The 27,645-nt window shown below is 32.2% G+C and overlaps 3 protein-coding genes across 4 annotated transcripts; all 3 read right to left on the bottom strand.

Moving 5' to 3' along the window:
• Window positions 1–4,277: 4,277 nt before the first annotated feature.
• On the bottom strand, window positions 4,278–6,651 carry LOC109812790 (pentatricopeptide (PPR) repeat protein). Its single transcript, XM_020376840.3, has one exon. It carries the CDS (start codon window positions 6,550–6,552, stop codon window positions 4,519–4,521), a length of 2,034 nt encoding a protein of 677 aa, XP_020232429.2. The 5' UTR covers window positions 6,553–6,651; the 3' UTR covers window positions 4,278–4,518.
• Window positions 6,652–8,364: 1,713 nt separating this feature from the next.
• On the bottom strand, window positions 8,365–11,921 carry LOC109812803 (ATP-dependent zinc metalloprotease FTSH 2, chloroplastic). Of its 2 annotated transcripts, none has more exons than XM_020376860.3 (5): window positions 11,763–11,921; window positions 10,266–11,456; window positions 9,863–10,176; window positions 9,406–9,646; window positions 8,365–8,880 (listed from the first exon to the last, which is right to left on the bottom strand). In XM_020376860.3, exons 2-5 carry the CDS (start codon window positions 11,454–11,456, stop codon window positions 8,539–8,541), a joined length of 2,088 nt encoding a protein of 695 aa, XP_020232449.1. In that variant the 5' UTR covers window positions 11,763–11,921; the 3' UTR covers window positions 8,365–8,538. The 2 variants fall into 2 exon arrangements, with proteins under 2 accessions (XP_020232449.1, XP_020232448.1); XM_020376859.3 differs by having other exon boundaries at window positions 10,266–11,491; window positions 11,763–11,876.
• Window positions 11,922–14,098: 2,177 nt separating this feature from the next.
• On the bottom strand, window positions 14,099–26,360 carry LOC109812799 (UDP-N-acetylglucosamine diphosphorylase 1). The gene is made up of 15 exons (XM_020376854.3): window positions 26,005–26,360; window positions 25,805–25,859; window positions 25,519–25,670; window positions 22,040–22,079; window positions 20,736–20,828; window positions 20,549–20,661; window positions 20,386–20,460; window positions 18,859–18,898; window positions 18,626–18,708; window positions 18,445–18,522; window positions 16,676–16,819; window positions 15,622–15,689; window positions 14,844–14,958; window positions 14,578–14,734; window positions 14,099–14,481 (listed from the first exon to the last, which is right to left on the bottom strand). Exons 1-15 carry the CDS (start codon window positions 26,164–26,166, stop codon window positions 14,384–14,386), a joined length of 1,473 nt encoding a protein of 490 aa, XP_020232443.1. The 5' UTR covers window positions 26,167–26,360; the 3' UTR covers window positions 14,099–14,383.
• Between the last annotated feature and the right edge of the window lie 1,285 nt (window positions 26,361–27,645).

Genomic DNA, 27,645 nt, shown 5'->3' with positions numbered 1-27,645 from the left:
AGTTGATTGATACTTAAATTGTTAAGTTTTTAGACATGTGGCATAAATACATGTCTTATTGAGATACATAAAAAACTAGAGGAGAGTAAAAGATGTTTCAAAAATTAAAATATCTTACTGTGTGGATATAAGTTGTGGTGCTTTGAGAGCCTAGTTGAGAACTTTTTAGTAAGTAAGTTGACTTTTGAATGAGTCATTTTAAGTTGTCTCCTCTAGATTTTATGTGGAATCCGTAAGTGGAAAATGTTGAGGCATACGTGTATAAAATGACCAACCAAGTAAAATATAAGGTCTAAGACTTAATCCCTAATTGAGTATTGGAAGGACATAATATTTGGAAGGTAGTTGGTTGACTAATCCCATAGGAAACTTTGTGTTGCAAGCTAATGCCATACATAAGTTGTTCTATCCTAATAGTAGTATTAGACTTTATAGTTTAAGTGACAAAAATTGAGAAATCAAATTGAAGTTGTAAATCTGACACTCTTTAAGGCCTAGGTTGTCTATACTTAACCTAGTTGCGATAGTCAAACGTTGTGGTTCGGTAGTGTTTAATCAATTAAACTGTTTACCTCTACTGTAGGAGATCTCCGTAGTTTACATACGTAATGGCACATTAGTTGTTTATTGTTGTCTATGTTGATAATGTTGTTATACTGAAGTTGTTAAGATGTGTTGTGGTGTAATTTGTATGTACTGTAGTTGGTAATAAGGTCAAGTTGTGTTGTGTAAAGGACTATTGTTGTTTAAGTTGATTTATGTTGTTGTATATGTCAATTTCTTTCACAAGCTTACATTTTCTTTTCCTTGTGGTTAGAACTGCAAAGATCATACTTTATATGAGAATAAGACATGATTATTAGGTTTGCTTAAATGATTGGTAGTGAGTCATGTTGGTGATGACTTTTTGTTTAATATTATTCTAATGTAGCATGATCAATGTATAAAATATTCAGTTGACAATTAAAAATTATTTTATGTATAATTATATAATTGTTGTAAATTATATATAGATATATATATAGGATATACATATAATTTCACGAGAAGATTTATTGATTTTAGTTATTTTATTTTCAACCTAATACATATATAAATTATATAAATGACCAAATAATTATTATATAAGAAACCTAAATTAGTTGATTTGAGCTAATGTTTCTATTAAATAATTAAAAGTCAAACTTGATATTAAGAATTTACAATTCACATATTTTATTCAATCAATTAAGCTATATTCGTTTATACATAATGATGACTTTAGTTTTCAGCATCCAAATTTGAATATTTTGGAACACAAATTGTAAAGCAAAAACCAAATGGGGCCTTGGAACAATAAGAATAATTAATTTGAGAGTACTCGTGCTAAATATTTAAAAATACAAATCATTCTTAGAATCTAAAACACATTTATGGTAACTATGACTAGTAATGGATCTGTTTAAATAAGGCAAATCATGTGCAGCGTCAGGAGAGGGACCACATGCAGATCATGGTACAAAAGTAAAGTGACTTTTTTTGTTTCTGAAATTTATAATATATATATATATATATATATATTTTTATTTTATTTAGAGTGTCCCAAACACAATTTAATATTTCATCATCATCTTACAATTCACTCCTATCCTTTTTTCTTTCCTTTTATCGGTCCACATTTTATTTTTATTTTTATCATATTATGTATTACTTCTATATGTTTTCTCTTTGCTTCTTTTTATCTGCCTCTTTCTTCCCTCACTTCAAAATGAGGTGGAGGTTGATCATTTTTCTTAATGAAGCCAAAGTTTTAATAATTCTGGTGACTTTTATGCATATATACCTAATTTCGTAGCAAAAAAAGAAACTCAGTCTTATATCGAGATTTAAAAATGCATAAAATAAGATTAGGTCAGTATTTTTTATTGACATAAGTAAATTTTAACAGGTAAATATGGTCAAAATCAATATATTTTATAACATTTTAAAAAATAGTAAAATACGTATTACTTCCTTAAAAATTGCTTAAGATTATTTTTCCTTCTTGAAAAATAAACTATACACCCCAAGAGAAACATGTGCTACATTTTAGACAGTTGAGATTAAAAATACTTGTTGACAAAAAGAAAAAAAAAACTTGAGTTTTATGTCCAGAGAAACAAATATAAAAAATATTTGAGTTGATTGCCTCAAGAAAGAAAATGTTAAATAACTTTAACGGTACAAAATATGGTTCCTCTAAATTACATTTAGTGAAAATTTGGACATAGTATTAGATTGTGACAAATTTCTAATATGGATTTCAAGTATCATATCTTATAATTAGATCTAATCGTTTCCAGCCACTTCCTCTGAATGAAAAAGAAACTCAACCACATCTCTTATTATGGAAGAGAGTAGAAAAAATTATTGATGTACAAATAACTGAGAGATAAAAAGAGAATAAAGAAAAATAAAAAAGATGCAGTAAATCGTGGGTTGCAATAGAGAGAAAAGTAAAAATACTGTGCAATATAAATAATTATGAAAGAAATGGCTAATACGTCTTATTTAGTTGTGTCTTATGTCAAATTCAATCTTAAATATGCCGTAAACAATGTGTGAGTTTAAGACTTAAGAGGAAAGAAATTTGTCCAATTTTTCTGTACAAACCAACCACCATCATAAAATGAGCGATTTGAATAAATAATTGAGTAATTAAGAAAAATATAACGATGGGCTGAATATGCCCCGTGGGCCCAATCCAAATAATTCCCATGCACATGATTAGTTGCATAGATTGATGCAGTTTTCAAGAAATTCACCAGAGGAAATAGATTCTCTCATGTTTATTAATTTAATGAGAGGATTTGAAGATGCATAAGTACATGGATGAATAACTTCTAGCACATCGAAAGATGTTGCCAATGCAGTATATTATGTGTAATATAACATATAATTAACTTAAAAACATACTTTTATTTTGTTTTTAAGTATAATATAACTAGTATTTTAGTTTGTATATTGCACATGATAAATAAATTATATTCACAATAAATAATATATAAATTATATATATAGGATGACATGTAAATTAGATTTAAATTTATAATATAAAACTTAAATTATGGTATAAATTTATTTAAACTATTAATAATTTCTTATAAAATAAACTATTGAAATTCAATATACAGATATAGATGAAAGACAGTGTGTTGAAAGGGATAGGCAATTAAGAAGATGAAATATAAATAAAATAAAATAAACAGATAATAGTTTGAGAGATTTTTTTTTAGTTGCGAGAGTAATGTGTGAAAATCACATTCAAATGAGAAGAGATATAATATTGATAATATATAATTAATTTATAGTAAAGGATTAGATAAATGTTTATTATTATTATTTTTATTTTTATTTTTATTTTCCCTCATCTGGAAACTGATTAGCATTTATAACCACTGTTATAAGATAATGACGTTACATATTGTAAATCATTTATTTTGTGAAATTTTCGTTTCCAAAATTGTTTTATGATTGAAATCGAAGGTGGTTGTGAATGTGATTTATAGGTTATATGTAATAAATGATAGGGGCGATGTCTAATATGCACCCCGTAATTAAGGTGCTTGGATTTTTAGTTTTTGCAACCATTGATTATGACATTATGTTAAAAAGTTAGAACTTTAATTTGAATAAATTTCTTTATAAATATTTATAAAAATAAAATAAAATGAATTGAAAATTTTCAGATAACTAAATCAGCTTACTCATTTAACTTATCTAAACACAAAAGTATCTAAATTGATTTTAAATTTCGAGAGAAACTTAAAATTAACTTGTACAACTTACTCATTTAACTCATCTAAACACAAAAAATATATAAATTGATTTTAACTAGTAAGACAAACTTAATTTATTTTAATTTCTTAAAATTCTTATATCAATTACTAAAAGTATTGGTGCATGCTTGTACCGGATCCATTTCTGTGTTGACCCATGAGTCCATGACCCAAATAAACCCAACCTAGCACCTCATCCAGTTGTTTTCCCTTGCCTAGTAATCTTTTTTTGCAGTGCAATACAGTGAGAGGCTCAATCTCAATCTCAATCTCATTCCAATTTCCAAAGGCACGTGACCGGAATTCTTGATTCCTCTGCTTTGACCTCTGGCACATGCCATCTTGAGGGAGATTTTAGAAAAGGTTCGACTTAATTGACTAATAAGAAATTAAATTACATTGTTATGATGAGTTGGCCACAAAGAGTCAGCAAGCATTTGATAACCAACAATAACTGACATCAGTGTTAGAAGCAACCACTAATCAATAATACCCTTCATTGAGATTTGCGTATAAAGAATTCCTTTTCTAATTTGAAATTTCAGCTATGAATTTGGAAATTATGACATGGAGGCCTTAACCTTAACTATTTATCGGGGTAAGGTTGTGATAAATGAAAACAAAATTGATAGACGAAAGAGCTGTAACAAGAACTTAGTCCCTCAAAGCTCTGCAAGATCATGAACATCATCTGAAATGGAAATCAAGGACCAAATAACTATTACCAATAATCTCCACAAGAACATGAACCATTTTTGAAATGGTGAAACCTGCTAGAGTCTCGCACTACAATTTCTAAATTTTTTATCTCCGATATGTACTTAATAGCAACATGACAGTCACAGCAAACCCGCAAGTTTTTCATCACCCTTATTGGCACTCCCTCTGGGGTGGTCATTAAAGCAAAAGCAATTGCCAATTTCTCACTATGGTGACTCAAGTTGTGTTCTTTTTCCTCATTGTCCATGTCATGCATAACCGAGCTAGTATCAGGTACATAGCCCCGCTTCTTCATTTCTGAAGTTAATTCTTCCAAATACTGATTGATCTCCACATGTTTTGGGTGGCATTCATCACCCATGTGGAACTGGTGAACCCGATTCTTCACTTCTACCCAACTTACACCTGGTTCTTTCTTCACCATCTTGTCCTTCATGGCTCTCCTCACCTCAGAAACATTATGCCACCTCTTAGCTGAAGAATAAATGTTGGCAAGTAGAACATACGAAGCCGAGTCTTGAGGATCAATCCTAAGAACTTCTTCAGCAACCCTTCTTGCAATTTCTGCATTCTTGTGGATTTTACATGCAGATAATAACGTTTTCCATATAATTGCATCTGCTTTTACAGGCATGGATCGTATCATAGTCTCTGCCTCCTCCAAACAACCAGACCTGCCAAGTAGGTCAACCACACAAGTATAGTGTTCTAGTCTGGCCTTGAGTCCATACTTCTTTACCATCATGTCAAAGAAATCAAGCCCTTTGTCCTTCAGTCCACAATGACTACAAGCATATAGCAAGCTCAAGAATGTGACTTCATTTCCTGGCAGATTTTCTTGTTCCATCTCATTGAAAAGCTTGATGGCTTCCTCTCCTTGACCATGAAACCCATAAGCAGCAATCATTGAGCTCCATAACACAACATCCCGCTCTTTGCATTCCAGAAAAGCTTTGATAGAGTCTTGCAAACTTCCACATCTAGAGTACATACTAACCAATGAACTAACCAAAGAAACTTCAGAACTAGCTCCTGCTTTTATTGCTTCAGCATGAATTTGCTTCCCTTGACCAAGCGTGGCTAACTCCGAACATGAGCTAATCACACTCACTAAAGTAATCCTATCTGGTCTAAGACCTGCCATTTTCATCATACAGTATTGGTCCAGAACTCCCTCAAAGTACCCTTTCTGAGCTTTTCCCGCCATAAGTGTATTCCAAGCAACCAAATTACACTTTGGCATCCAATTGATAACTCTTTCCCCATCGTGCATGCTTCCAGCTTTCATATACATATGAGCTAAAGAGCATCCAACAACCGAATTAAACTCAAACCCACATTTCATAACATAAGCATGAACCTGTTGCCCTGAAATCAAAGCTCTCAAATGTGCACATCCCCTAAGCGCGCTACCTAACGAGTACTCATCCGGCATGAATCCCAACTCATTCATCCTCGAAAACAAGAACAAAGATTCTTCATTCATTTCAAACTTGGTCAAACCCGTGACCATGGCATTCCACGTGGCAACATTTCTCTCAGGCATTTCATCAAACAGAGTCTTGGCACACTCGATATTGCCCATTTCAAGATAGGCCTTGAGCATGATGTTACATGACATGATGTTCCTCCTTGGCATTCGATCAAACAGTGCCACTGCGGTTTGAAGTTCCCCAAATTTTGAGTAGAGGTTGAGGAGGTGGTTGGAAATGAACTTGTCTGAGGAACACCCAGAAGTCAATATCAAGGAATGAAGCTGTTTCCCCAAAGAAACGGACTTTAACGGAACACATGCTTGCAGGAGGTTTGAGAACAAACGGGGTTCTGCCCATATCTCAGATACAAAGCTTTCAAACGCTTCTCTTATGTGCCCTTTGGAACACAAGGTGGCAAATTGTTCTTTGGCATCACGAAAGTGATTATTTTGCACGTGGGTTTTGAGGGAAATCGTGGAAAATAGAGAGATTGGGTTTTGAAAAACGGTGGGCACAGACACACAAGGGAATCGAATACGATGAAGACCAAACCCGCCCATTAACTGTCCTTGTTTAACTAATAAGTATTTACAACTCAAACATAGTATATATTTTTTTAGATAAGATATAACATTCCAATACTAAATGTTTTTGTGAATTGTGATATACTGCTCTTACTTGGCCAACTTAAACAGATTACCCTTTAGTAAAAAAATAAAAATAAAAATACATACGATCTATCTTAAAAAAATTGTTATATACTTTGCTATATAAATAACATTTTCTTATGAGCTTTTAATAGTATTACTTTTCAATTTGATGATGGTCAGAACTCAAACATGTATCTTCTTAATTGAACATTTTTTTTTCGCATTACTTACTTCCCTCACATACGTAAGGTGGTAGAATAAGAATAGAATATGCATAGTTTCTTTTTTATAGAACTAATTACAGTTTGTAGATGGGTCTAAATTGACATAGAATTTATGTGTACGGAAATAGTATTATTCTATTTTTTCAATTTATGGATACATAATATTTTTCCTTTTGGTACTGTACATATTCTATTTTCCTAGTCCGCTCATACTTTAAGCAACACACAAACCTGATCCAAACAATGTCTCCTTAATGGACTAAGGCAATAATAAGTAACACACAAATTATAGGCAATAATAAGTAACACACAAATTATGCGTGTTGCTTATCCATTTAGGAGTATAGTCTCTCTGTTTTTTTTCATAGTCGTTTTATTAGAATTTGTTATTTTTTTTTCATTGTCATTTTACTAAAATCAATGACTTATTAATTTTTTTTTCCATTTTTACCATTGATAATTAATACATGTTTACTGAACAATGTGTGTATTTATTTTTAATGTCTATTTATTTTTTCTTCAACTACTCATATAAAGTTAATGTGTATTTATAAGAGCAATATGTTCCCAACAAAATACTATAAAAAACAATATAACCATTAATTCATGGACAGGTATAATTAAATACAGTAGGTTACAGTTCACGTGTAATCAATGCATTAATAATTAATAGAGTAGATTGCAATTCACCAGTCTCAAAAATGCAAAAAAAATAAAATAAAGGGTAAAATAAGAAAGTAAGTAATAAATATTTTTTAAAACTAAAATATCAATGATTTTTTTAAGTCCCGTGCAAAACCTTAAACGACTATAAAAAAAATGGAGGGAATACTGTTTGAAGTTTCAATTAGAATTCCAAAACTATAATTTGGGACTTTTCGAACTAAAACCATACTAAAAAAGAATAAAATATAACCAATCTAAGATGGTAGGTACTATGACTAATTATGTTAATACGGTGCCGATGCAGTTGAATGAAACCAAGTTACAGAGAAAAAACATGATTTCTTTGTTGTCTTCGTAAAAAATCCTCACAGGTAAAGTTATCAGATCATTCATTAATCAAGCCAAAGGTGGTGATTAAGTAGAACCCTCTCCGGTGTGACAACTCAATATTTGAATCCCTAATATTACTGATAAACTGTCTTAAGGTCACATTTCACTTTCCCTGTAATCAGCCACTGTTAAAGAGATTAATGATTTTTTTGACACTACGAATTACATGATTTTGATAATGGCCAATGCTCTCAAGTCTATACATTTCCTTCAAAATACTGGCAATACCATCTGGCTACCAAGCTAATCTTAATTCCTAACCACTTACCACCATCTCAACAAATGGATATCCAAACTGAACCTAACTCACAAATACAGTGAATTTGCACCCAAACTAGATATTGCATCTCACCAGTTACAAACAACTCTATCTTAGGAATTAAAGTTGTTATTGTTGACAAAAGTTACACTGTATTATAGATGTAAAGAAACTACTAAAATATTTTACACTTCAAACAATTTCTCTTTTATATATACTCTCTGTTGTCACTGTCAACACTACAAAAATGAAAAAAGGTAGAAATTTTAATCATTCACAAATTTGGAGTAGGCTGTAGAGGGCATTCCGTATTCTAAGAAAATACATATCATATTAAAGATGTTACATATAGGCTATTCAAACAGTGGCTGGAACTGGAGTTGAAGGAGGGACCCTATTTTCAACTGGAATTTCAACAAATTCAGACAGTATAGCACGGAATTCATCACCAGTTATTGTCTCCTTCTCCAGAAGGACTTCCACAATCTTATCAATTGCCTCACGGTTGTTCCTTATATGCTCTAATGCAATTTCATATGCATCATCTGAGAGCCTCTTGACAGCAGCATCGATGTCTTCTGCAAGCTTCTCTGACATTGAGTTCCTTGCCATCATTCTCATGATAACATCCCCACTTTGTGCTGATGCCTCCATAAGTGACCAAGGACCAATATCAGACATTCCAAATGTGGTTACCATCTGCGAAAGTATCATTTAATATTAAATGAAACAGCATAGGAGGTTAAGGAAGGAAAATGAAAAGATTTTTTCAATAAAAAAGTTAAAAGTTCATCCTTCAAAGTAAACATCATCGTTATTTCAATTGAAGACAAAGTTTCAAGTTTCAGGCATTCAAGAAATCAATCATATGACGGTATTTATTGTAGGTTACACCAATTAATTGTAGCTAACAACACAACTCCTAATGTTCTGACAAAATATTGGCAAATGAAATCAGATTCTAAATTAATTTGGCTATAAAATGTGAGTTTAATTTCTAAGCATGGTCAATGTAAAAGATTTTATAGAAATTATCATATTTATGACTTTTAAAGTAAAAAATATCATTATACATGAATAATTGAATATAGTCTATAATTAGATGACAGTGTAAAAAGCATATTTAAATTAAATTCAGGAAATACCAGCATCCTCCACCTCACAAAAATAAAATAAAGAAAAAGGAGATATAATGCGACACAAAAGCATATAATTAACAACTACCTGTTTTGCCAAACCGGTGATTTGCTGCAAATCACCAGCTGCTCCAGTTGTAACTTCAGGCTCACCAAAAATGACTTCTTCTGCAGCCCTACCACCAAGTCCTCCAACAATTCTTGCAAAGAGTTGTTGTTTGGAGATCAGAGTTGGATCATCGTTAGGAATGAACCATGTAAGACCCCGAGCTTGACCACGAGGAACTAGTGTTACCTTTTGCACAGCATCATGACCAGGAGTCAAAGTTCTGAAAGCAAGTACAAACATGGGTTATAACAACTTTACGGTAATTGTTTGCTGAAACAGCTTCTAAGAGTTACCACTGAACAAGGGTAGTTTTGCTCGCTTAAGATCATATATTAATTGTTACATAGTATAGTAAGTCAAGAAGACAAAACACCTTGCTTCCATTGCAACCTTAAAACATTTACTTAATGACAAGAATGACAGCCAAATTTCTTACCCACAAATAGCATGCCCAACTTCATGATATGCCACTAAACTCTTGCTCTTCCCATCTGTCATCACTGTTCCTTCCATTCCAGCCACAATCCTGTCAATAGAATCATCAATCTCTTTAGATGAAATTGCTGTCTTTCCACGCCGACCAGCTAATATAGCAGCTTCATTCAAGAGATTCGCAAGATCAGCTCCACTAAAACCAGGCGTTCTCATTGCAATTACATCAAGAGAAACATCAGCATCAAACTTTTTATTGCTACCATGAACCTTTAGGATTTCAGTCCTTCCCCTTATATCTGGAACATCAACTGTTACCTGCAGAAGCATTGATGTTTAGTGACTTACTCATTAACAAAGAAGCATTAGGCATTTCAATGATTTCATAATTCAAACCATAATCATACCTGTCTATCAAACCGGCCTGGTCTCAATAGGGCAGAATCAAGAATGTCAGCCCTGTTGGTTGCTGCAATGACAATGATACCAGTATTACCCTCAAACCCATCCATTTCTGTCAAAAGTTGGTTGAGGGTCTGTTCTCTTTCATCATTCCCACCACCAATACCAGTCCCTCTTTGTCTTCCAACAGCATCAATTTCATCAACAAAGACAATGCAAGGGGCATTCTCTTTGGCCTTCTTGAACAAATCACGGACTCGAGAAGCACCAACACCAACAAACATCTCAACAAACTCAGAACCTGATATCGAGAAAAATGGAACACCAGCTTCACCAGCAATAGCCTTAGCTAAAAGGGTCTTCCCAGTTCCTGGAGGACCAACTAGAAGAACTCCTTTCGGTATGCGAGCCCCCACCGCAGTGAACCTTTCAGGCTTCTTCAGAAACTCCACCACCTCCATAAAATCCTGCTTGGCTTCATCCACACCAGCAACATCATCAAATGTCACTCCAGTGTTAGGTTCCATTTGAAACTTGGCTTTGGATTGACCAAAAGCAAGAGGAAATCCAGGCCCACCAGGACCTCCCATCCCTCCAGATCGTCTGGAGAGAAGGAACAATCCTCCAATCAAGATCAAAGGGAAAGCCAGATTCCCAATCAGGTTAGCTAAAAGAGAACCCGATTCTTCCTGGGGACTATGAGCTGCAAAGTCAATATTCTTTTCCCTGAATTTCTGAAGGAGCTCTTGGTTAAGTCCAGGAAGCTGAACCCTAACACGCTGAACCCTATTCCCCAACTCAGGAGAAACAGCCTCAACATAAGCAATGGTTCCATTGTCATACAGATCCACCTTTTTAACCCTGTCCTTGTCCAAGTACTCCAGAAACCTGGAGTAAGACATTCTGGAGGAGGAAACGGCTTGCTCATCAGCATAAGCTTTGCCAGTAGTTCCCAATAATGCAGGCAAGCCAACCCCCACATTTCCAACCAACAATTTCAAAAACCCCCTTCTCCCTTCCTGTTGCCTTTGCTCCAAGGATGCCTTTATGGAAAACGCTTTTGATGCCTTATGATTCAAAGATGAAAGTCTCCAAGATGAGTAGAGATATCTTCCATTGAAGTCCTTGTTAAGAGCTATCCTATTACCCCGTGTAGATAAACCATTCCCAACAAGGCATGCAGATGATGCTGCCATCTGCATCAACAAGAGCATCCAATCCAAAACATTGGCTGTTAAACAAACCACACATATAATACACTCTAATTGGAAGGAACATGGAAGTCTCAATTCAATTGATGGGAAGGTGTATAAATAGAAAAAATATTAAAATATGAGCCTTTTTGATTGAGGGGTCCGTCATTAACACCTCCAACAATCAAATTACTAAAAATGAATTGACAAAATTTAAGGCAATTAACATAACATTAAAGACATGAACAGCCAAGTATGTTTTAGATAGCAGGGAAGTGAGCCATGAAAGCAAAAAAAAAGAGCATATACCTTAAAAGTAAAATGAGATAAGAGAGAAGTGAGAGAGTAGAGAATTAGAAGGTCTGGACCGTATTGGTGCAGAGGAAGGTGATGATGGAAGAGTTGTTAATGTGTGGTTTATAGAAGGAGTGGCTGTGGTTTGGGAGAGTCATACGTGGCGTTTTCCTAACGTTTGATTCGTCCCTCACCGGTCCAATGTTAATATTTGAGATATTTTTTCGGTTTTCCGTTTGTTTAACTTTGATTAGTTAATTTAATAGTTTATAAATTGAATTGAGAGATGATTATTTTAATATACCTTAAATAAATTATCAAGCTAGTTACATGATTTTATTGAATCAGTGCACGGAGTCTGTACATCGCATCCTATTTATTACGAAAAAATCTTTAAGAAAATCACATGAATAAGTTTTTAAAATACTTTGGCTAGTTTTCTAAAAAAAAAAGGAAAATATAATTCGAAGCGTTTACACCGAAAGGCACGTTAGCGTTAAACAAATGTCCAACGCCGCAGATGGAATTTGGTTAAAATTTGGCCATATAAACATTAAATTTTTTTTGGATTAATATATTTTTAGTCCTATAAAATTAATAAATCTTGATTTTAATTTTTATAAAGTTTTTTATTTATTTTTTATCTCTATAAAATTAAAATTATTATTTTTAATTTTTATTTTATATGATTATTTTTAATTTATTAAAAAATCAAATAATTATTTTAAGTGTTATATATAATTATTACGATATTTATTATTTTTAAAAAAAATTATAGATTCTTAAAATAAATATTATTTATCTATTTTAAAATGATCATTAAAAATTAAAAATAGATAATTTAAATTTTAGAGAATGAAAATTAAATAATAATATTTTACAAAAATTAATATCAAAATTACTCATTTATAAGAATTAAAAATATATCTAAATTAAAAATCTTTGACAAATAATGAATGTCGTTTCAACTTTGGTTGTCATCTCATGATGACACGTAGCTAAATTTCCATGGCTTGTTTAATTTTCACATGAAATTATGATTAGACTGGTATTTGCATACTTTATGTCATTCTTCTTGTGGTCGTGGGTCAATATAGAAAATAACTATGTTAAGTCCGCAAATTAAACAAGCTGTGGGTCAATAAATCTATAACATTTACCTTATTTTGGTGTCAAATTTTTTTAACTTTTTATTTCTTAATTAACTTGTTGAACTATTTTTTTATCTTTTAACTAATTTATTTAATTATTTTACTATTCTAAAATTAATCACACACTTTTTTATTTTTATTTTTATTATTATTTTTATTCTTTTATGATAAAGTATAGAGTGTCTCACTTTCAACGTATAAAATAAAGGAGATGGTTCCTCAAAGAGGATATGACTGTGGGTTAACACGAAGAAAATAGCTATGGGGGCCACGTGATCGAGTTAATAAATAGTAAATCTTTATCCTATAAACAGTAAAAATCAAGATGTTATTTTATGTGATTATAAAAATTTGAGCGCATCGCCATTGTACATTTATTTTTTTCATAAATGCATTGACTTAACATTCTTCTAGAGATACATATTTGTCATTTTTCGAAGATTAATATAATCGACCTCAAACGAACTACTAGGATCGACTAATGAAAGAGATCATAGTTCAAACTTCATTATCACTGTTGAAAAAAAAAACTAATAAACCTTAAATCTTTTAAGGAACAAAATGGTCTTTCACTCAAAAGTACATTTGTTAATTGACAAAATTATGGTGTAATTGGTAATTCGCAAAGGATATGTACTCCGTGATTTGTATAGTAAATTACGCTGAGGTTTCTGAAATGTCTTGAGATTGCACACATTCACCAGAACTCTACTAACTCCCTTTTTTGTTTAGAAAACATTCACCAGAACCTCTTAAACATTATACTAAATCTCTCTTAATTATTTGCAAAACACTACGCTGCGTTTCCTTACAAAGAAGGTTGGTGTAAACATTGAAAAAACAGAACCTCATAATATCTCAAGAGGAGTAAATGTAATGTACGCTAAATTGTATAAACATATAAGAATTTTTCGATATTTCTCATCTTATTGTTGCAAAATTTGCAATACGCGGATATGTAGAATATGTAGTTAATAAAATCTGCAAAATTTAATTTTCTAACCATATAATAAAGCATGTAATCTAAAATTCCAAATCTTTCATGGGTAGTGAATTTGCTTGCTGAATGGGCAGGGATTTACATCCCGTGTCATTTCATCGTCACCTCTATTCTCCCAATTACCTCAAGTAACGGCTGAAATTACAATAATGTAATAAAAAAAAGTATGGCCCAGGGAATAAATTAATTTGGTAAATAGGTAAGGAAAAAGGAAAACGAAGCGATATATTCGAGTTCGCATGGGCAAATAAATGCTCAGTAAAATTATGATACATGTACATTTCTCAGCAACACTAAAACAGATCAGTGGCCAAAAAAGAAAAACCAAAAACCAAAAGCCAATCAGAAACAGATTGGAGAAGATAATATACATTGATACAAGTGAATGATGAGTGACATACACATTAATCTTGCAACATGTCTGGGACTGAGAACTCCCTCGTTGTTGTATAAGTCACAACAAAAGCCGCACAAACAGATTGGAACTAGAATGTGATCTCACAAGGTGCATGAAATGTTCTCCCTCGACATATAGGCTCCAGGTTTTCTCCAGCATACGAACAGAGTGGTGACACTTCAACTCCTTAATGAGGGGCAATGACATTTCATGAAAGGAAAAGGAAGTTAGATATGACAATCATTTTCCTTTTATCCTTGGAAGTAAAGAGGAATAACTTACCTGTTGCATATAAGGGTACTGAATGTGTTAAGAAGCCACCTGCAGCAACTACCCAACGAGTATGGAGTCGAAGAACAAGCAGTTTCGCACTGTCTGGAGTGTCAACATTGGATCCATTTGCATTTTTCACTGGAGCAAATTCCTCCTCTCGTAATACCTGAACATGGATGCATAAAATATGCAATAATAAGAGTAGAATCCTCAAACAAACATCACGTCAGGAAATAAATTGCACAATTTTATGTAAAATTTAGAATTATAGTCACCTCAAAAAGTGCAGTCGTAGGAGCATATGGAAACGCATCAAATATAAACTGTTCAAGTTTTAATCCCATTGTATATCCATGTATGGAAGGTATTTTCTTCTCTGCAAGATGATAACTGCACACAAAATCAACGGATTAATATCTATCTATCTATATCTATATCTATATATCTATCTATCTATCTATCTATTATATATATATATATATAGGGAGCATATCAAGTGAGAGGAATTTATTATGAGAGGGTGAGAGGGTTAAAATATAACTCTTAGATTAATTTTCTCTCACTTGATTAAATCCCAAATTTTCTCTCACTTGATTAATCTAAGGGTTATATTTTAACCCTCTCACCCTCTCATAATAAATTCCTCTCACTTGATATGCTCCCTATATATATATATATATATATATATATATATATAGCAACAGGTAGTATCAACATCCTTTTTTACTACATTAAGATTTAAACTTCATTAATTATAACTACTGATAATCATGCATCAGAAGAATAGTGATTAATCTTCCTGAGTGGTCCATGTCATCTGATTAAACTGGTGAAGTAGATGATTTTTTTTTTTTTTTCTATCATCGAATTGGTACTATAGCAATGTAGCATTTTTTTAACTCGAATATGGTTATATGACATTAAGACAACAAGGCAGCATGTCTCGCAATGAATAAATGTCCTCACAGTTGAAATTCAGAAAACAACGAAAAGCAAGATGGAGACAAATAATGGGGGCAAGGAGGTTGAAGTGAAAGAAGGCAACACACATACACGCTGTCTTTTTCAAGGCCATTTGCCACTTGGTTCAGAAAATCCAGAGTGAACATGTGTAAGCAGACCTGAAATCACAAGGTCGATTAGAAATCTTGAAGATAACTTGCAACTCAGCCAGTAAAAATAACAATCAAATTCTGACGTACGAATATTTTCAAGATCTATAAATATGACTAGTTGAATACTCATGCTTAAACATGATCACACATAATAGCCTTCATCTTATACTACTACAACAACTGAGCCTTATCCCTTTAGTGGGGTCAGCAAAATAGATTAAACGACACCACAGTCATTTTCATTTATCTTTATGAATTTCCTGTTTTGGTTGATAAAGGAAATCAAGTTATGAATCATGACTAACAAGACCCTATGATGGCAACCACATGGATACATAAGAAAAGAAGACTAGAAGGACGGATTATATCTTTCAGAAATATTTTAATACAGAACCTGAAAGCATTGGTATAAAATAATAAGAAACAGAGCTAGAGTATATTATGATAATTTTCATCATCAGAAGATTCCCATAGTTTCTAACAGTGTATGCCAATTTGCTAACAGAATATATGATCATATCAAAGTGCAAACGCTCCAGTCTAGATGTCAGCAAGTCTCAAAATTTTGATACTTTCAGTTTCCACTTAGTTAGGAAGTGTAGTGATAGGGCCAGTGAGTAGATGTAGTTGGTTAGAACAGTTAGGCGGTTGAAGATGTAGCGGTAGGAAATTAGCTGAGTTGGAGAGGGTACAGAAGTGTGTGCATTCTGACATTACCATCAGTGATCTGAGCATTAGCTTTCTTGTAAAAGGGGGAAACCCTTTAAAACCATTATGAAAGTATTCTTAATCTCTTTTCTGTTTTTCTCATCTCTTTTTCTGAAAACTCCAATCGATTTTAGGTTCCTACATGTAGGGTGCTAACTCTTCAACCCCTAGCTTTCCATTCTAGAAGATCATAGCCAAAATTCAAGGGAAATGATCCTCAAAGTCTATGGCAAATTGAGTGCAGAAAGCAGAAGCAATGAGATTATAAAGAGGAATAGACTAACATTACTCCAACAAAAACGAAGACGGCCAGTTGCTTGATTGACTGCAGAAGCTAGCGACTGGTCCAACTCACTGTATTCAACTACAGTTAGAGGACCACCTTTGCCTCGTCTTACAAACACACCAACCTTTTCTTGTGGGTATGCCTGTCATATAATGACAAAGTTTAGTAAGCAGGAAATATGCAAACAACAAAATTAATTGAATTGTGATTTTTTTAATAAATAAAAGCTTATCATGTCTCATGCAATTTTCATAAATTACAGATCCTGAATATTATCAACATCACAACGAGATTTAAAACTCTAAAACATTAGAATTCAACTAAACCATAGGTATATATATTTAATGTATGCCTCCGCTGTTTTCCTTGGCTGGCATATCTTAAACAGATAGCTTTTTCTTCTGTTCCTCAAGCTGTAAAGCATCGTAACCACGCAGATAGAATATATAAAATAAATTGATGTAACACAGGACTGAAACCAAATAGGGGTCTATAAGAAAAATAGGATTTGGCAAGTCAAAGTTTACAGGTAAGAAAGAGAGAGAAAGGAAAATGAACACAGCAATACTTTGGTTGAGAGGAAGAACTATAACGGTAGGAAGTGATTGAAGATTGTGCAAATCCAGAATCAGAAAAAGGGGAAGGTGTTGCCTTACACTGACACTAATACTTTCTTCAATGCCGCTGCAAAGAACCATTGAATTTTAATTGAGTTTGTTAAGATGTCATATTCCTCCTAGCCATTGTGTGGCATGGCATCTTTAAAAACTCAATTCAAAATTCAATGCTTCTTGTCCTTCAAATTGCAAATTCCATTTCTCAAAAGTTAGCTTCAGGGGGGAGGCCTGCCCAAGCCTTATTAGTTTGGGCTCTAGCCATTTTTGTATGCTACATCTTAACACATACCCCTTATGTCCAGGATTGGAGATCTGAAGTATGAAGTTTGTAGGATTGAAGATTTGCAAGTAGTTTGTATTAAAACTAGATAGACTTTGATAACATATTAGAGAACAACCAAATTTAACCCAATCCCAAAAGCTAGCTAAAGGGGAGGAAATTTTGGGATGGGGTTATCAAAGTCTATCCAGTCTTAATACAAGCTACATGCAGATCTTCAATCTTGAAGACATCATACATCAGATGTCCAATCGTGGACATACAGGTATGTGTTAAGTTGTCCTATAAAAAATGTCTAGAGCCCAAACTTGTAAGGCTTGGGCAGTCCTCCCCCCTTTAGCTAACTTTTGAGAATTAGAATTTGAGATTTGAGATAGACCCATTCCATTTCTAATTCTATTAGAGACATCATCTCAAGCATTATCATCTAATTGAGACAGGAAATGGAAACCATGAAGGTAACTTATCATCTATCATCTAATTGAGACACAGGAAATGGAAACCATGAATGTAACAACAGCTACAGATTCAAAGAAAAGAAAATAACTAAACAACAGATCATCCTGGAAAAAACAATTTATGCAGAGTGATTATCAATCTACTAGTTTATTGCAACACCTGTCTAATCATAAAACAAACATCACTAATCTACAACTAGACCACAAAAGGATTGGATCTTGCCCATCTATTCAAGAACATAAACTACTTAAATACAATGTTCATTATTTCAGTGAAAAAGCAAACCCACACAGCTATGTTTTATTTCTTTGCACAGAAATGGGAAATATAAGCAATAAAAAACTTGACCTCTCAAATTCAGAAATTATTCTACAGGTTGCCTTAATAGGAATTACTTAATTCATCTGTTACCTTGCGGACAACTTTTGCAGCAGCAGAAACACCTTTATCAATGAAGTAGCCTAAAAAAGTTGGATCAGCAACTCTAACCTGTTTCACAAATCCTAATCAATTTGTTTTTAAATAAGAAGTGATAACTGACCAGGAGCACTGATATATGAGAGACAAAATATGAAGCAAGAAAATAAATTACCAGTGCATTGTCAACTCCGTAGCAATCAATGTACTTAATTCCTTTTGAGGCCATATCCTCCAATAATTTAGTAGATTTCAGAGCTGAATGAAAAAAAAAAATGAAAAAAAAAGGTCCAATATATTCAATTTTGACAAATCAATATGTAAAAGATATTTAAAAATTGCAGTTTTATGTCAGCATACAGACTGGAATTTGAAAAAAGAATCGTGTATATAAACCCCACAAGGTACCTGAATACACTCCACCATTCCCGTCAGGAGCCTTTGCTACCTGGCTTTGAAAGTTTCAAGTATTAAACCACCAGACAAATCAAAATAAGGTCATAAAAACAACGGAACTAGAGTTCAAAAGTAGCAAGATAGAACTAAAATTAGATTAGTAAAACAAAATAAAAAATTGTGATTACAAATCATCTCTTCAAGTTCTCATTCTCTAATTAGATACATTTACATATCGCAGGCCCTTAAAAAGTTGAAAAAGGGTGAGTAAGAAAATAAAGGTTTTTTCTAATAGCTTAGTTTTCTATTATTTGTGTTATTTAAATGTCTTAATCATTATCATATGCTAAAACATGCCATAAGGAGCCCTAAATACTCTATAATCATTTGATTCATTTCAACATATTGGTGAATAAATTTGTCTTTCCAACTAGCAATCCTCAATTTTAAATAGTCCCTGTCATTTAAAACCAAAGAATTGCACAATTTAGCACAAAGGGAAGGTAAAGTAATTAACGAAAAAATCAATGGTGCATATTACAAGCACTTGCATAACAAATCATGAACAAGTTGGAATATCTACCATTGATTTTCTCAACAATGACTGAGAATATAGAGGGATGTATAGAATTAATAAATCCAACTTTCACAATGCTGCTGCTACTATTTTGAAAACAAAAATCAAAGTGGTCAGTTTTTCTGGTTTTGGATCTTTTCAGAAGCTCAGTTTTTTTTTCCACGACACATAATCAACTATCCATTATATAAACCCCAGAATGATGCTTAGTGACTCGGAGAATACTAAAAATCGACAGGTACACATTGTACTGCAACTGCAGACTTCTCAATAAGCTTAATGAAAAATGTTCAATGAATAAATTCAAGACCTAAAAAAGGGACAAAACTCAAGGCAATAAATATATAGCATTCTAAATTTGAGCTTGAAAAATCTTGCAACTTAATCTGACCTCCCTATGGCCATATTGCACAGGAATTCCGAATTTTAATTGAAAATATGTATATCCAACCTTGAATTTCTTTTACAAGACACTTCATCTTGAAAACTTGGTACACACCAAGATGCAGCAGCAGCAGCCAAATTTAAATTTCAAAATACTTAAAAAGATGCAGCAATTTTTCCAGATTATGACATGATCAAATAAATAAATCATAGCTTAAATACCCTTTGGTTCCTAAAGTTTCATAATAGTCCCAATATATACCAATTTTGTTTCTTTTTAATCGTTGTTGTCTATTGATACAAGGACTAAAAAGTAAAATTTATGAAACTATAAAAACTAAAAAAGTATGTATAAGGACTACAACGGAATGTTTTTAATTATAAGAATTAAAAGATAAAGTTCATAAACTATAGGGATCAAAAGAGTAATTTAACCATAAATCAATTATCAGCAATAATCAGTTGAATGGTAAGTTCTTGGTACCCTCATTTTTCTCTCTTTTAGTATACATAAATTTAAGAAAGCAAAAAAGGATAAGAAAATATATTTAAATCTCGGTAAAAGAATGAGAGTATACCCTGTATGGAGTCTCCATAATAAATCTACCATCCTTGGAAACACAAGGGATTGTTCCTTGCTGGAAAAAGGTAACCTATATCAAAGAAGTGAGTCCATAGTAAGTAAACGATTACAAAACAAGTACTAATAGAACACGATACAGGTTTAGACATCTTACTTACCTGTTCTGCCTCGAGACCAAAAAATTTATGACTTTCAAAGAATTTGCGTGTTGCCTCATCAGTGAATGGACTAGTCATTATGTACCAATGTATTTGCGCTGAAGAAGCAGAATCTGCAATGCATAAACTGATGAGAATGTTAAAGAATAATGCAAGAAAAAACTGAACCAACACAAATGAAACTTACTCTCGTTTGTAGCTTGAGCAGCTAGTCTCTGTGCACACAAAATCCTCTCAGCTTGAAGTTGAAAAAGTGATTTTCCAGATGGAAGTCCAATATCTAAAGTATAATATAATAATAATAATAATAATAAATAAATAAAAGTTATATTTCATGATTTACCCTCAAAGCACATTAAAATGAAAAAAGGGAATGTGAAGTCGAGCAGATAGAAAATGCATTTAGTATTCATATTTACACCCAGTAAAAATGTTAGTGGTTCCAAAATAAGAAATTATTAGATATCTTCTACTTTACGTACAAAAATCAACTTGCTTGTAAACCATCCATGCTCAACATTCAACTACTACCTTTCTGCTTTCCATGATGAATACATTTGCTTTCTTCCTAACCAGAAGAAATTTAACTAAAGAATATATATAAATACAAGTTTCCTGGTTTTCATTTCGTCCAAAGAAATTTGTAATCTTACCAAAAGTTGTTTGTCTGAAAGACGTTTCTACCATTGGTTCTAATTAGAATGATCTTATCAAGAAACATAAGGGTGAGTACATCAATATATAGGGTGTAGATTATAAACATCATTAAAATCTACAACAAATGAAAAATGAACTGAGTGAAAAGACAAATACATATTAAAAAAATAGAACAGAGAACAAATTAATCTATGGTCCAGAATCACATCAGGTTCTACGCAAATGATGAATATAATGGGTACTGATAATTATATCATACTTTGTTAACGGATTAAACCAACAATAATGATTTTAAAATGGAACTTTATAAATTTCCCAGTCCAACCATATTGTTATAGCTATAAATAAAATAACTGATAGGAAACTTCCTTATAGTGAAGAGGTGATAGGACAATTGATAGATCAAGTTTGTAATACGCCTAAACTTTGGAAGGTTTACACTAGGAAGAGAAATTAACATGTGGAGGAGGGGAAGGAGGGAAGTTGTTATGGGTAGGGATGAAAGATAGAAAGGGGTGAGTTGGGGATGGGAAGAGAATAGAGACAGGGGGAGAGAGAGAATATAATATTGGGGGAACTTCACTGTAGCTTGGACTCTCAGTTATGGGAATTGAGAGCTTTCTTATTTTAGTCTTTTTTTTTTTTCCTACTTGTATTCCCTACTTTCATCCAAAAGACATCTACTGTTTCTGTTAAATCTCTTGTACATGTATAAAAGAAAAAGAAGCTTTTCAGTAGTATTGTGTCTCTGTTTCTATCAAACCGGTTCAACATGACAACTAAAGAAATTCGAGCTCGAATAATTTGCTTTCAATATCGAGTGAGAATACTCACTGAAACATCCTTTTGGATCTGAACTTCCAAGTCGAGTCCCCTGCATTTAAAGTTTTCGGACATTCTTAAGTCAGCTAAACAGACAGACAATTTGAAATTTAACAGTTAAAAATGAAGACTGAAAGCTACATAAAAATGGTCCAGTTGCATCAGGTCCACTAAGAATGTACTAGTTATAAGTAACTAATATTTTTAGACTGAAGAAAGTAAGTATCGAAATAAATCAAGGCAAAAATATTCTTTACTCAGCTGCTCTTAGTCAAAGATTTGTTTTATGCATCATATATCATTTGTAACATCTTTCCGGATACAAGAAAAAGTTTAATCAAATGTTTCTCCAGATTTACTGTAGATGCTTGTAGCTCCTACACAGCCAATATAGTCTATTGTATAAATTACCAAGAAGAATTTGATTGGATTATCAAGAAAACCATATGATAAGCCAAACATTTCCGGACTTCATGCTGCAAGAAGTATTGAGGAAAAACTAGCAAATCCATAATTTCCAAAGTTGAAGATGGACTAAGAATTGGAGCAGATATGTTCTAATTGAGCTGATTAATATATCTTTTAGAAGGTCTTTACAATCATTTAAATATGACAAGGCAACTTGAGGAGGGAGAATGCAATTCAATTTATTAGTGAATGCTGTGGGATGTTTACAGATGGAGGAATGGTGTGATTTAAGCAGTTGTACACCTTATAACAAAAGCTATAATTCATATTGATGAGCTAGCATTTTTCTCAGTTTGATCTAATAATAAAAAAGACTGAAAGAGTTTTAAAATTTTTCAAATATGATGCAAAAACAATTTTTTGTTACGAGTGATTTCATTTCTCCCCTTTCTATTTTGTATTTAAAGTGAATTTTACTTTTTCTTGTATTTAGTAGCATGCGACTTTTTAATAACCTGAGCTGAATTTAGATGATTTGTATTTTGGGCCGAGTGATATACTAGACTATTGCCTGTTAAAGGGTTCATGCTAATCTGTACCCTATTTGCCCAAGAGGATTATTAAGAGGAAGTTATAAGAAAATATAAAGCAAAAGCAAAGCTCTAGGTGCCTCTATCTTGACCCAAAAAGAACTACCATAATCTAAGAAAACAGGGATACTTCAGATGCAAGCGCAATCATGCTGAAATTATATTATTTAGACAAACAGTGCCTACAGAAGAAGAAAAAAAAAAAGAATCTTTCAAAATTGCAAGTGCAAAAGGTTTTTCAAGCTTTCATGTTAAATGATCAGTTTCATATTAATAATAAAAAAATGTCTTCAACACATTATTATTGAATCAATTTCATGGGAGTACCATTAATAAAAATCATTTTTTTAATGAATTCACCCAAAATTCGTCTGACAATAGTGTTTTGAAAACAATGTGTTACTATTTCCTAAAATAAAAGAGGTTAAAATACATCAAGAGTCAAGATGGGGACAAGATGGCAATATTATCTTGACTATTAAGTATCTCACACATTACCAGAGTATTTTTGTAAAAACATAAAATAAAAAAAAATAGTTTAAATTACTTTCTTAGTTCCTATAGTTTTACTTATTTTTTCTTTTAATCTCTATAATTTAAAATAGATTTTTTTAGTCCTTATATTTATCTTTTTCAATTTTTTTAGTATTTATAATTTAAGATATATCTTTTTAGTTTTTATATTTGTAATTTTTTAATATTTTTAGTTTTTACTGTTAATTATTTTTTTTGTAACATTGTTTGTTTTGAGTTAATGTTGTAGAAGTCTTCAATTTTGTAAGGATAGAAAATAATGTATCAACAATGATTATCGCATGTAAAGGTATAAAAGAGGCATGAAACATCAAGAAATTTAATTTTAAATAATTATTGCAAAATAAATTTAACATAAAACATAGTTAAATTAATATCTCTATTACATTAACATAAAAGAGACAATTTTACAAAAAATAACAACAAAAAGATTAAAAAATTGCAAGCATAGGAACTAAAAATATCTATATTAAACTAAAAGGACTAAAAAGGATTAAAAAATAAGAATAAAGACTAAAAATGTCCATTTTAAACTATAAAAACTAAAAAGTAAAATATATAATTATATGGACTAAAAAATATTTTAATCAAAAAATTATTATAATAGTATTAAAATTTCATTTGATTAATAAAATTCGTTTTAATGACAATAAGAAAATAAATATATAAAAAAATATAGATATTTACAAATTATAATTTTAAAAATCTATATATATATATATAACTTTATTGTAATGTAGATTTACAAATGTTTTGCTATATTTAATTTTGACTGAAGAAACTTAAGTATTTATTAAATCAATTAAGAAAATATAAAATACACTTAATTGAATAATTATTTAAGAAAAAATTAATATTCATTTGATTTAATATGAGATCAGATTTTCATGTAAAAGATGAAAAGGACATGAATAATTCTCAGGACACAAGTTACAACATAAAAAAAAATAAAAATAAAAATACTCGATTTCATTAAAAAAGAGAGTATGATATCACTTTAGAAGGATAAAAAATGTGGCAACAAATTTAATTTATAGAAATAGATAAATAATAACAATAGCAAAAAGTAACAATGGTAGGGCTCATGGTAAAAGCCACTAACAATGAATAATATCTGAATATTTTGTATTTAAGTAAGACAAGTTCTATTAATTATTCCAGCTATGAGATTACGCCATAAATAAACTAATACTGTACTGAAAAAACAGACTATTTTTTCTTTTCAAAAAGGGGAAATGCACTAGAGAGATTATGTCAAATATCATGTTTTAATGTTGATGCTGATAACCATTTCCTGTGTATTCATATATTGCATTTTGGTGGAATCCGATGAGACGAGACAGAAGGGCAACCCCATAAGGGCATAACATAAAGCAACTTTATTGTACCTAATGATTACACTAAACCAAGTTAAAGCCACTGCTTTTTATACCCCTAATAAATCAATTACCTATTATTTTAAGTGAAAACCAAAAGAGAGCCGCATCATAGTAGCAGCGTACTATAACACATGAAAGCAGATTATTAAAGTTAAAAAAGAATAAATAAAAGAGCATATGCTCTTACACAATCACACCTTTGCAGCTAATGATGTTGCTTTTTAGGGACAATCAAAATGGAAGACCCACGAATTCTACCTTGTCTCTAACGGAGAACGTTCCCCAAAAGGGTTGGCATTATAACAAAATAATTCTGACAGAAAAATGGAGAAATCATACTGCTTGCTATCTTTATTATCATAGTCATCACATCAATAATGCGCTCTTAGTGCAATAAAGTTACCGTAAAACATTTGTCAGAGATACATTGCATGTACTCAAAGATTCTAAATATATCTCACGGGCATCGATCAATAGTGAAATAACACCATTATTATCATTCATAATCTTCTAATTCTAATCACTAAAACAACATACATATAAAGAAAAAATGTATATGTTGTTCCAAATTTAAATGTACCTGGCCACCAGATAAAAGCAACACAGCTAACTTGCCATCTGAAATAGCCTTCAGCCCCATTTTCCACCATCTCTCTCGTTCCTCCTGGCTTCTCTCCTCCACCGTCGACACACTGCTCTCCGGCACAGGCTCAATGGCCGCCGCCGGCAGTCCTGAGAAGCAATCAGAATTCAATAACACACGCCAAACGCGCAATCACTAATTAACATGCATGCACGTGAAGAGAAGAAATCGATTCGATTAATCAACAAACACGCAATCATTAATCGACAATTGACAGCCAAACCTTGAGATCGCAGCGAGCATCGAATAATCCGGTCAATTCTCGAAAGATCTAAACTCTGCAAGACGGAACAGAATAATTAAACAAAGAAAAACATACAAATAAGTCGAAATGAAGCGAAAACGAAAAACGAGACGAAGTGGAGTTGCGAATCTGAATCTCGGAGCTCGAATCGGAGGCGGATCGGGAGGAAGTTGAATTACCTCGATGTCCTTGACGAGAAGGTCGCGCTCCTCCGGGGAGAGCTCGTACCAGAGGGCGAAAGCGTCTTCTTGACCGTAGTCTTTGAGTCTCTCGAGGAGAGCTTGCGGCGGCGGAGAAACGACGCCGTTGCCATCGAATCCCACCGACGATGGTTCCCTCATTTCTCTTTCTCTCTCTTCGTTATGGATTTCGATTTCAGATCTCGAATTGTGAAGCGAGCGAGTGAGGTTGAGTGTTGGTGTTAATGTATGGTTGGTTGGTTATGGAGACAGGGGAACAGTGGCGAGGAAGACAAGAATCAAATCGGTAACCACCCTCCTTCAGTCACTCTCACAATTACCTAAATGCCCCTCCCCTTGTCGATTATATATATATGCTCCCGTCATTATCATTTATCAAATTCTCTACTAATTTCACCAAACCATTTCACAAAATTGTTTTCTTCAATTAATACCACTTTACTTTCATATATGGACTTGTCACATTTATTAAACTCAAACTCAACCTAACATATCTTATTCTAACACCCACCACATCAAATTACTATTATAATGTATTAAAGGTTTGTTTAATTTTATACTAATAATATATAAAAATTAAACTTTTTCAGTCTTAACATTTTTATTAAAGTTGACAAATGTTTCTTGTTCTCATGTTCATGAAGACCAATTGTACCTATCTTGCATATTCTTTTTTGGGGGGTGTTTTATAACAGATTCTCTAACTACCAAATAATCATTTCCATTTAGCTGGTTGAAGTCGCGTACAGTCACCCAAGATGAGTAAAAAATATATTATGGACGCATTTTATTTGTGAACATACAATTGTTTGAGAAGGATTTAAAGTTTGTTATTTGTTTAAGCAAACGCAATGCAATAATTTGTTTTTGACAGATTACCATAACACGCCCAACCGACCCTGGCATATAAGTATGGAAAGCAATAGCAGGGAGTTAGGCTAAAGCATATATATATATATATATATATATATATATATATATATATATATATATATATATATATATACACGGATATGCTTTTGATACTATCAATATCGTAAACATATCCTGTCATGTCATAGCCCGCTCATGTGAAATTCCGATTACCCCCTCTACCCTCATATTCTCCTGACATTGCATAATTTCATTTTTTTACGCACGCACACGTAAGATGCTTGTTTTGCACTGCTAAATCCAAATTTAATTATTAAAAAAAGTGCAGATCTAGAAATCTTACCTGCATATAACATCGCAAATTTTTCTACTATGTTAATGTTGCATTTTCCGAATTATGTGACACATAAATATGAAAATGTAATTTTACTACGTTTAATGCATGGTTTAAATGGATTTTGACTTATATATTAAGGAGAATCGAATATACCAGTATCATTTCCAAGAAACCTCATTCATAAAACCCAACAAACATCCCGCACGTTTATCTCATTAACAAGTACTATTGTTTTTAAAATTCAACAGATCAAAGTATTGATTTAAGTTTCAATTGTAATTCAACAAATAATTCAATTGATATTAATAAAACAGTAATAATAATTAAATAAAACATAAATAATATTAAATTTATAATTATTTAACACTAAAAAACTAAACTAAAACATTTTATAACTTCTTTAACATTCT

The sequence above is a fragment of the Cajanus cajan genome, chromosome 2 (assembly GCF_000230855.2).
Source record: "Cajanus cajan strain Asha chromosome 2, NIPB_CcT2T_4, whole genome shotgun sequence".
Taxonomy (NCBI): domain Eukaryota; kingdom Viridiplantae; phylum Streptophyta; class Magnoliopsida; order Fabales; family Fabaceae; genus Cajanus; species Cajanus cajan.
The sequence above is the reverse complement of the archived record's forward strand: the minus strand, read 5'-3'. Positions and strand labels throughout refer to the sequence as shown.

Coding starts and splice junctions, on each gene's coding strand:
- LOC109812790 (XM_020376840.3), bottom strand. CDS start 6,552: ATGGGCGGGTTTGGTCTTCATCGTATTCGATTCCCTTGTGTGTCTGTG.
- LOC109812803 (XM_020376859.3), bottom strand. CDS start 11,474: ATGCTCTTGTTGATGCAGATGGCAGCATCATCTGCATGCCTTGTTGGG. Junction 10,177..10,265: donor CAGGCCGGTTTGATAGACAG/GTATGATTATGG, acceptor ATGCTTCTGCAG/GTAACAGTTGATGTTCCAGA. Junction 9,647..9,862: donor GTTGGGCATGCTATTTGTGG/GTAAGAAATTTG, acceptor ACTTGCTTTCAG/AACTTTGACTCCTGGTCATG.
- LOC109812799 (XM_020376854.3), bottom strand. CDS start 26,166: ATGAGGGAACCATCGTCGGTGGGATTCGATGGCAACGGCGTCGTTTCT. Junction 20,662..20,735: donor TGCTCAAGCTACAAACGAGA/GTAAGTTTCATT, acceptor TATGCATTGCAG/ATTCTGCTTCTTCAGCGCAA. Junction 18,899..20,385: donor TTATGGAGACTCCATACAGG/GTATACTCTCAT, acceptor TTTCAAAGCCAG/GTAGCAAAGGCTCCTGACGG.